This window comes from Pseudorca crassidens, chromosome 15 (genome assembly GCF_039906515.1).
Source record: "Pseudorca crassidens isolate mPseCra1 chromosome 15, mPseCra1.hap1, whole genome shotgun sequence".
In the NCBI taxonomy this organism is placed as follows: Eukaryota; Metazoa; Chordata; class Mammalia; order Artiodactyla; family Delphinidae; genus Pseudorca; species Pseudorca crassidens.
The window spans coordinates 4,873,069-4,883,201 of record NC_090310.1 but is presented as its reverse complement, the minus strand read 5'-3'; the positions used below and the strand labels follow the sequence as shown (position 1 = coordinate 4,883,201).

At 48.7% G+C, this 10,133-nt stretch overlaps 2 protein-coding genes across 9 annotated transcripts in view; one reads left to right on the top strand and one right to left on the bottom strand.

Annotated features, from left to right (window-relative positions):
• Positions 1-78: 78 nt before the first annotated feature.
• Positions 79-8,380, top strand: AIMP2 (aminoacyl tRNA synthetase complex interacting multifunctional protein 2). 3 transcript variants are annotated; one of them, XM_067705536.1, is made up of 4 exons: positions 79-230; positions 4,852-5,058; positions 6,793-7,024; positions 7,851-8,380. In XM_067705536.1, exons 1-4 carry the CDS (start codon positions 216-218, stop codon positions 8,237-8,239), a joined length of 843 nt encoding a protein of 280 aa, XP_067561637.1. In that variant the 5' UTR covers positions 79-215; the 3' UTR covers positions 8,240-8,380. The 3 variants fall into 3 exon arrangements, with proteins under 3 accessions (XP_067561637.1, XP_067561636.1, XP_067561638.1); XM_067705535.1 differs by having other exon boundaries at positions 82-350; XM_067705537.1 differs by having other exon boundaries at positions 88-230; positions 4,762-5,058.
• The window catches only part of EIF2AK1 (eukaryotic translation initiation factor 2 alpha kinase 1), a 30,689-nt gene continuing 28,932 nt past the window's right edge, over positions 8,377-10,133 (bottom strand). For all 6 annotated transcript variants that reach the window (XM_067705510.1, XM_067705507.1, XM_067705508.1 and 3 more), the window contains one exon: positions 8,377-9,173. In XM_067705510.1, coding sequence (XP_067561611.1) covers positions 9,063-9,173 — 111 coding nt within the window. In that variant the 3' untranslated portion in view covers positions 8,377-9,062. The remainder of the gene's footprint in view (positions 9,174-10,133) is intronic.

The following is a 10,133-nucleotide window of genomic DNA, read 5'->3' as shown; positions in this document are numbered from 1 at the left end:
GAACACGTCCCACCTCTCCTTCTCGCTGATTGGTTGTGTCAAAGGTCGAGTCAATGACGTCAAATTATCAGGGGCCAATTAGAGCACAGGAACTGAGCTTTCCCGGACACCAGCCTCCGGGTCGGAAAGGAGGTGGCCGCAGCCTGTCGTGGACTTGCACGGTTTCTGAGCGTTCGTGTCTCTCACCCGCCACCTTCCCTCCCTTGGGTTCCACAATGCCGATGTACCAGGTAAAGCCCTATCACGAGGGCAGTGGATCTCTCCGTGTAGAGCTTCCCACCTGCATGTACCGGCTCCCCAACGTGCACGGTAGGATCGCCAGCCCCGCGCCAGCAGCGAGCCACGTGCAGGTAGGAGCGCGCGGCCCTCTCCCCGGCCCCGCATCAGCCCAGTGCCAGGCGCCAAGGCTCTAGTCCCGCCGCCCGCCCGTCCGGTGCTCAGGCGCCCTGGCTCCACCGCGGCCCCGCCCCGCTGCCCTCTTGTTCAGTGCGCACGCGCTGCCGCCCTGGCCCTCAGTTGGAGGACTAGGGGCAGGGGTCCTTCCAGGCCCGGACCTTGGGACCCGAACTGTCGCGAACAAACCGTGGGGACCAGACACGATCGCCTACCCCACTCCAGCCTCACGCGCCCGCCGGCCTCCGAACGACCGTAAACTCAACTATTAAAATAGCTCTCCATCTGGAATCTTTCTTTCGCTTATGACTACTTAAACTTTTATATGACGAAATTTTACCCACAGAAAAGCGAATAGCACGTAAATGCTCGTTTTGAGGAATTATAAAGCGAATCCCAGTGTCACCACCACTCAAGTTAACACGTTGTCAGCGCCCCACTTAAAACTACCCCCAAAGTTCCCAACTTCCACGGTCATTACGTCCTGCTTTTCTCTCTTATTTTGTCACCTGAGTATGCATCCCTAAACCACGTAGTCTTGGTGTAAGTGGAAGCATGCAGCGTGTGCCCTGCAATGTCTGGCTGCCTCTTCTAGATATGATTTGAAGAATCCCTTTGCTGCCATGAGAAAGCAAAGCGTTCGTCCTCTGCGGCCTGCTGCTCCTTGGCTTGACTGTGCCCCCAGGGCTTTATTCATCCCGCTGCTCACGGGCGTCGGCTGGTTTTGCATTTTAGGCTGTTATGAATTATTCTGCAGAATATTCTTGTACACGAGCAGGCATAGGGGATATACTAAGGGATGGGATCGCTGGCTCAGTGGGCTGGTCTGTCTTCAACTGGATTAGATTGCTTTCCAAAGCGGTCATCCCGGTTTATGCTCTCACCCGCAGTGTATACGAATTTCTGATGTTGGCACCCTCCCCAAAGCTGGTGGCTGTACAGTGGTATCCTAATGTAATTTAGTTCATATCTCTGAGACCGCTAAATCGGTCGAGCCCCTTTTCATGTTTATTAGGCATTTTGATTTCACCTCTTTTGTAAAGTACCTGCTCAACTTTGACTTTTTTTATTAATTGCAAATACACATTTTAATTTTCCAACTGGAGAGACTTTCTGTCCATTCTGGCTCAAGATGAGTGAATAGATAACGTTCGTGGCTTGTTTTCCCTGTCATCCTTTGTCTTAAGACCTTTCTGCCTCGATTGGAAGGGCGGTGGTTAGTTTGAAACCAAATAACACAACTGTTGTCTCACTGTAGAGCTAAGGCAAAAACACAAGCATGGTCCAGTATCTCTTCACCTGGAGATTCCCATGCAGGCATGGTCTGGTGCCCCTCAACTGGACAGTCCCATGGAATCAAAAAGAAAACCCCAGAGTGGAGAGCATAACATCTCTTTTGAGACCAAGTCCCCCTTTCTTTTTTTTTTTTTCTTTTAAGTCTGCTGCCTAACTACTTCCTTTGGGCATTTAACTGTGAACTTGCAACTTAGAAGATGATAACAGCAGATGATAACAATGTGGATAGATCATTAGAAATCTAGCATCTCCAGGAGAAATGAGAGCAACACAAAGAATAAAATGCTTCTAAAAAAAAAAGCTTCTAAATCCATGTAAAATAACAAATGGATAAACACAGCACGCCAAGTCACGGTCTCTCCTGAACAAGGAAAACAACAGGCCAGCATTAGAAGGTGTGGTAGGTAAAGCAGAACTTGAGTATCTTGCGTTCCTCAGATCGAGCTACTGGGTTCAGTCTTCAGGGGAGTGCTGACGGGTTTTGAATACAGTAGGTGCTTTGCCCCTGGTTGGGCAGGGACCCGACTGCCAGTTGTAGAAATGAGCAAAGTTGTACACAAAGAATGCACACATACAGTCTGGATTAAAAGATTGGAAGTATTACTCAGGAGGACTGATACTGTGTAACATGAGGATATCACACAGGTGGCAGCCTTACCAGTCACACATTTTGCACACTTATTTCCAGTCAGCACCACATTGTTTAATTGGCACACTGAACTCTATCCTTCTTTGTCCCACCCAGATGGTAGTCATCTTGCATTTCTCTGCTGTTTGATCTCAAACAAGAGCAGCAGGTGAGGGGAGCTGAGATGGTGGAGATCCAGCTCTAGGGTAAATCGGCATTAACCAGCCGAGAGAAGGGGGAGGGGTGTTGCAGACAGAGGGAACCTGATGAGGAAAAGCCCTGTGGCAGGTTTAGGATCCAAAGAACAGCATGGCCAGAGCACAGAGCAATGGGGAGAATGATGGGAGAGGAGGTAAGCAGAGAACCATTCCTACAAGCTATTTATCAAGCTATTTATCTTAGGCTTTTTAGCCTAAGAGGTTGTTTTGATTTCTGGCTGCCATCGTAGGGATGGGTGGGGTGGAGGGGTGGACCAGAATGGATGCAAGGTGACCAGTGGAAGTAGGCCAGGTGAAAAATGGTGTCTTGGACTCAGGCATTGACCATGGAGGCACACTTACAAGTCACTGGATTCCAGAAAATTGACAACAGTTGGTGATGCATTGGCTCTCCGAAGAGGGCAGTGTTGTGAGTGACAAGGGGAGAAACAAAATGTTCCTTAAACTCACCAGCATACAAATGTGATCAGGCACTCTTCCAACACTCACACTGTATCATGAGTGCATGTTTATTTTTTATTATTTTTTAAAATAAATTTATTTTATTTTTGGCTGCGTTGGGTCTTCGTTGCTGCACGCGAGCTTTCTCTAGTTGCAGCGAGCGGTGGCTACTCTTCGTTGTGGTGCGCAGGCTTCTCATTGCGGTGGCTTCTCTTATTGCGGAGTACGGGCTCTAGATGCGCGGGCTTCAGTAGTTGCAGCGTGTAGGCTCAGTAGTTGTGGCGCACAGGCTTAGTTGCTCCGCGGCACGTGGGATCATCCCGGACCAGGGCTCAAACCCGTGTCCCCTGCATTGGCAGGCAGATTCTTAACCAGTGCCACCAGGGGAGGCCACGAGTGCGTGTTTATAATAAACTCAAGGTCATTGCCTATTGACCCTTTTGTCTAGTCATGAGTGTCTTACTCATGCTTAACGTGTTCTTTGTTCTCTTGACTCAAATGGATTATCTTTTGTGAGAGCTTGTGAATCTGAAAATAGGTTGCACAGTGTGACTGCTGGGAGGTTTCTTGTTATTGCTTTTTAAAGTAAGTTGGGGGCTTCCCTCATGGCGCAGTGGTTGAGAGTCCGCCTGCCAATGCAGGGGACATGGGTTCGTGCCCCGGTCCAGGAAGATCCCACATGCCGCGGAGCGGCTGGGCCCGTGAGCCATGGCCACTGAGCCTGCGCGTCCAGAGCCTGTGCTCTGCAACGGGAGAGGCCACAGCAGTGGGAGGCCCGCGTACCGCAAAAAAATAAAAATAAAAAAATTAAGTTGGTAGGGACTTCCCTGGTGGCACAGTGGTTAAGAATCCGCCTGCCAATGCAGGGGACACGGGTTCAAGCCCTGGTCCAGAAAGATCCCACATGCCACAGAGCAGCTAGGCCTGTGCACCACAACTGCTGAGCCTGTGTGCCACAACTACTGAAGCCCGCGCACCTGGAGCCCTTGCTCCACAACAAGAGAAGCCACCACAGTGAGTAGCCCGTGTACCATGGTAAGGAGTAGCCCCCGCTCGCCGCAACTAGAGAAAGCCCATGCGCGGCAACGAAGACCCAACGCAGCCAAAAATAAATAAATTAAATAAATAAATAAACAATAAAGTAAGTCTGTAGAGATTTGAGATTTATTTCTCAGCAAATATTGGGTTGGCCAAAGAGTTCCATTACGGAACAATCCAGAGAAACTTTTTGGCCAACCCAATGTTATTAGTTACTTATGGTATGCTAGTCCACTGTACCAGGCAAGAAAGATGCAGATTCAGTGAATGAAGGATGTGAATATTCCCTCTTTATGAAGTAATACATTTCAGCAGTGAAAAAGTTCTAGATGATTCTAAGATAATGTGAGTGCCAGTATTGCCTAGAAAATGATTTGGGGAATGGATCATTTGACCCTCCCGGACATACTTCTAAGCCTAAGGACACTTTTCTCTTAACCTGTGTGCGCTCCCTTTTCCCTTCGATTAGTATGATTGATTACATCCTCATCGCCACCCCCAATCATCTTCTATTCATTTACGCAAAGTATTTTGAACTAGTTTGATAGAAAGAACAATTTGTGTTCGTCTTCTCTCCTTCTCTGTTCTTAAAGACTAAATCATCTGAAATAGGAGTCCTGCAATTTCTGAGTGGCTTTCAGGCACAACGTTATTTGTTTTATAGCATTTGGGGATTGATTTGCAGGACCTATTGGACTGGAGCAAATGAGATGATTCTGCTAACTTCATTTTAATGTCTTCTGAAAGGTGGGAGGTTCGAACTAAGTGGAAGACAAGTGATCAAACAGACTGCTTTGATGTGAGAGGAAGTGAACGTTTTGATGTTGGTCTGTTTAGGAAGAGTCGGACCCATCTCTTCAAGCTCTTGAGTCCCGCCAAGATGATATTTTAAAACGCCTGTATGAATTGAAAGCTGCGGTCGATGGTCTCTCCAAGATGATTCAGACACCAGACGCAGACTTGGATGTAAGCAACATAATCCAAGCTGACGAGCCCGCTGCTTTATCGACCAGTGCATTGGACTTAAATTCCGTGCTTGGAAAGGTGAGTGCATCTAGAAAGCTAAGGAACATCGGCGCGCTAGGTGGATATTAGTGCTGGAAAATTGTGCTGCTGGGATTAAAGCCTTGGTCTTCGAGTTTTCAAAGGTGGTGCAAAAGCACATTCCTCCTCTGATTGTGCCTTTGCACAGAACAGATTCATGAGCGTTGAGTGAAGCCAGGCAGGCTCTAATGCAGCTTCTGGATTTCTCAGACCCGGTAGAGAACGGGTGGAGGGGGTCCTTAGGCAGAAGAGGGAGTCAAGAGTCCCTGCTTCCTGCTACTGCAGGCAGCTCCCGGCAGACTCCGAGCCCTGGAGAAATGGTCGTACACTCAATGCTTCTCTGAGTTCAGCCAAGTCCACCCCGACTCTTTGAGAGTGGCCTGAATTTCAGAGCCTGGGCTGTCTAGGCGCAAAATCCCCACCGATCCTTTGCAATTTGTTGCTAAAAGCCAGTCACAGTCTCATACCTCAGACGTATTTTGCTTAAATTCAGTTTGCTGTGTTAAAATCCAGTTGCATCAGCCACCTTTAATGTCAGTCTACAGGCTTCAGTTGATTTACAGGACAATCTGATAACGCAAAGAAAGAACATCTTGTTACAAGTGGGTGCAAGAGGGTTCGTCCCGAGAATCCCTGCTAGCACCCTCCCCCAGAATTGGTGATAGACAACGGTCCTGCTTAAAGACCTAACAAGCGGAGGCAGCATTGCCGTGTCTCCCCCAGAGCTGTTTTTGGTAACGTCCATCCCTCTGCACTCATGTATCCCTTCATCCCCCAGTTCGTGTTTGCATGCGCCGGGGGCCCATGAGACCCCACTCAGCCAGTCCCCCAGGGAGCCAGTCTGCATAGGGGATGAGTCGGTGAGACAGCTGTGCCGGGTGTCCCAGCATGCCGGGGGGCCTCCCAGAGCACACGGTGCTTCAGATGAATCTTGACACCGCAGAAGGCACGGCATCAAGTAACACGATATGTTCAGAGAAATGCAGAGCATCCAGCATAGGTCCACATGAAGGGCATCGGTCAGGAGTGGCAAGACCAGAGGCCAGATTGTGGCCGGCTGTGGACAGAAAGCCACAGAGTTTGGCCTCTGTTGTATCATATGAGTTCATTAGTTATGAAGAGCGGATGTACAGAAATAAGATAGTCCGCATCTAAAGGCAGTGCGTGTTGCAAATCAACTATACTTCAATAAAATAAATTTTAAAAACAAAATAAAATAAAAAGGCAGTGTGTTTTGGCACTTTAATTCACACCTAGTTTTTTAAAATCTCCCTGAGCGAAGACCCTTTTCCAAGGGGTTCTTCATTGACACGTAACTCAAACAAATTGCTGTAGAAACTATATCCTGTCGGGCATTAGAAAGATTTAGTAAATGGAGTAATTACACGTGTGATTTTTTTTTTTAACTTAGGGACAAATAGAGGTGTCAATCCTAACATGTTGTACTAATCTGAGTAGAGTCACCTTTTATTTATTGGGAGCAGCATTGCAGGGGTGGAGGGTTGGAGTTGGCTGCTGTCCCCTGCTTCCTACCGAGCCGAGCCCCCTTGGTAGCTTCCTTCCATCCCCAGCACTCACATCCTTGGCTGCAGGTCGGGTGACATTAGTACCTTCTTCCCGGGAGGTGACGATTCTTTAGAGAAGCCTGGTGGGGTTCTAAGCACAGCACCTGGTACAGTGTCAGCACTCGGGTTGCTGTTGGTGTCATCTGCTCTGTTGGGGTTTGCTCCCCAGGATTACGGGGCACTGAAGGACATCGTGATCAACGCCAACCCCGCCTCGCCACCCCTCTCCCTGCTCGTGCTGCACCGGCTGCTCTGTGACCACTACAAGGTCCTGTCCACTGTTCACACGCACTCAGCCGTCAAGAGTGTGCCGGCAAACCTCCTCAAGTGCTTCGGCGAGCAGACGAGGCAGCAGCCCCGTCACGAGTACCAGCTGGGTTTTACTCTGATTTGGAAGGACGGTAAGCGGAGGGGCTGCGTGACTAGGAGGCAATGGGGAATGGGAAAGGGGCGGCCTGCAGCTGCGCAGACTCTTCGGCTGCTTGCCGTCAAAGTCTAGAGAGCTTGTGGGGGTCCTACAAGAGGAGCAGGCACACCTTGGCCCGGAGATGCTCTCCTTCCTCTGGGAAGGTGAAGGTCTCAACTGAGGGCAGTCTCCGAGGGAATCCTGTCTAACCGGCCAGGGCAGGGGAGTCACGGCTGTCACGGCCGTCTTGCCCTCACATTCCAAAACCCATCATTATGGGGACACTGACGTCCTCTTTTAATGGACATTATCCATTAAAGGGTGGCAGGATGTCATTTATTCGTTATCTCACTGGTGTGTGCACTTCTCCCGGTTAAGTTCCTACAGAGGGAATTGAGTTCATGTCCATCCATCGAGGCCTTACTGCCCTCAGCCACACGTGGAGAGCCAGGGTGAGGGCAGCAGGAGGTCCTGGCCTGGGAGATGGGACCCCTGGTCTCCAGGCCTCATGCCCAGGTCCTTAGGCACAGGGGTTGGAACAGATGGTCTGAGGTCCTTTCTAGCTTGAAAACTGTCATCATCAAATACCAGAAATGGTTACTTTATAACTTAAAGTTTGCACCGTTTAAACCTGCAGTTTAAACTTTCTTGAATATTACTAACCTTTTGGAGACCAACTAAAACTGCGATTTTCTTGAAAATACACTTTCCCTCGCCACCAGTTCGTGACCAACAGGGACTCCCCTTGCCACGCTCTACAAGCACTTCCTCCGGCGGTGCTGCTCTCGTTGACATTTCATGGAGTGCTTATTTCTTTTCAGTGCCGAAGACTCAGATGAAGTTCAGTGTCCAAACGATGTGTCCCATCGAAGGAGAAGGGAACATTGCACGCTTCCTGTTCTCTCTCTTTGGCCAGAAGCAGGATGCTGTGAATTTAACCCTCATAGATAGCTGGGTAGATATAGCGATTTTTCAGCTAAAAGAGGGAAGCAGTAAAGAAAAAGCCGCTGTGTTCCGCTCCATGAACTCTGCTCTCGGGAAGAGTCCCTGGCTCGTTGGGAATGAACTCACGGTGGCGGATGTCGTGCTGTGGTCCGTTCTCCAGCAGACAGGGAGCTGCAGTGGGACAGCGCCAGCCAACGTGCAGAAGTGGATGAGGGCCTGTGAAAACCTGGCCCCTTTTCACATGGCCCTCGAGCTCCTTCAGTGAGCCTCAGTCACTGATTTTAACGGGTTTAAATTTTAAGGATGGTGCTGTTTTGTGCCTATTATTGGTAAAGGGACTTGTACTAAAATCAAAGTCTCTATCTAGGCCAGTGGTTAAATATCAATAAATGCATCATATAATTAATTTGTGGTTTTCATTTTATTTAAAACCCAGCAACACTGTATGCAATATACCGTGACGATTGCCAGCTACGTGGCAGGCACACTGGGGTACAAATACGAACGTATCATATCGCTGCCTTCAAGGAATGTAGACTTGGGGGGAAGCAAGTCTGTGAGGAAGGAGGGAGCCCGTGGGAACAGCGCAGTGTGGAGGGTAGGAAGGCCAGCAGCTGTCCACTTGGAACGGTGCAGCTCATGCGCGGGCCTGGGCTTGGGCAGCGATGGGTCCAGAGCACACTTAGGTTTCTGCAGTAGAACCTAGAGGAGGACTTGGTGGTCAACAGGCAGAGTTCAAGAGAGAAAGAACAGCTGAGGATGAGGCCTACACTTCCACTTTCAGAGACTGGATGGACGGTAATATTAAAGTGAGAAGTCCAGGAAAAGGAGCGTGTGGGGTAGGAGGAAGGCAAGAACAGAACAGGCTTCGTTTCGAGCAGTCTTCGGTTCAAAATGCCAGCCGTAAAGGGTACCTTCACAGCCTCGCTTTAATACGTCTTATACAGGCTCACTAAATGCAATTAGAGTTATACCAGCCACACCCTAATAAAGACTGAAAATTTACATTCCAGCTGACTATTTAGCTTAAAAAGTCCACTCTCATATCTACAGAGCCTATTGAGGCTACACGGGCACACCCCCATCTTTCAAGTCACCCTCTTAACCCCTTTGTCCTGAGAGAGGAGACTTAGCTGCTTCTTTAGTTCTTCAATTTCTTTTTCTTGCTCTAGTATCTTCATCTGTAGGGTGAGATTAACCTGTAAAGAGAGAAAATTTTAAGCTCCGTTACAACGGCTTCTTCCTTTACTTTTAAATATACAGGCCTGCCTCTCTGCACACTTCCAATACGTGTGGATTCCAGTTCTCACAGCTTATTACGCGTCACCCAGCAACGTGGGTCAAGTGTCAGTTACCAAGGTATAGTGACTAATTGCCTTAGCACTTCAGTCCACGAAACACTGTGTGACCCACCATACATGTCATAATCAGGAACAATCATCACTTCTTTCAACGGCTTTGCTGGCTGGTCACCGTGCACCTGTTAGTCGGTTCACACACGGGCAGTGTGTGGAGTTGTGCTGCCTCCTGTCTCCCAGTGATAAACCCACGTGACATTTTTGAAAGAGGGAACTGGCCAACAAAGATGAAAGTACAGCAAAGTCATGAAAAGTGAGGATGCTAGAAGTGAATATCAAACGCACGGTGTTACAGACGAAAGAGCTGATCGTGGGAATGCTGATCCCGCCACCGTCGGACGCACTGAGCGAAGACCGCTTATCCACGTCAGCAGGAAAAGGATGAAGATGCCCCAAGAAAACTTCACATTAAAGAACTCTTGGGGACGGATCAGAACGTCAAAAGTGCCGAAGGTAAAATGCCAGAAACTGACCCAAACTTAGCGAGGAGTATGACGAGTCACCAGGGCACAGAAAAGATGCTCACTCCGTGCCCTAGGTTACGGGACAAGATGGTGGGCACTATTCAAACTACTCTTGAAACACTTTCATTCTCAATTATAGTTTTATAATTTTTTTCATTTCCACAAACATCTGTAACTGATAATAAGAGAGTTTTAATGTTCTGACAAACATTTTTAAAGGTCATGGAACGACTGTAACTTCCCCATCGATTATTAAGCTCCTTTTGTATGCTGTGAGCTCTGCGTGGTCATTGTCACAGTCCTGCACTACACAAAGTGCAAAGCGAGGGCCACCTGT

Excerpts from the sequence above, each read along its gene's own strand:
- AIMP2 (XM_067705535.1), top strand. The coding sequence starts at position 216 with ATGCCGATGTACCAGGTAAAGCCCTATCACGAGGGCAGTGGATCTCTC. Across the intron at positions 351-4,851 it reads CAGCAGCGAGCCACGTGCAG|GAAGAGTCGGACCCATCTCT; the intron begins GTAGGAGCGCGC and ends TGGTCTGTTTAG. Across the intron at positions 7,025-7,850 it reads TACTCTGATTTGGAAGGACG|TGCCGAAGACTCAGATGAAG; the intron begins GTAAGCGGAGGG and ends ATTTCTTTTCAG.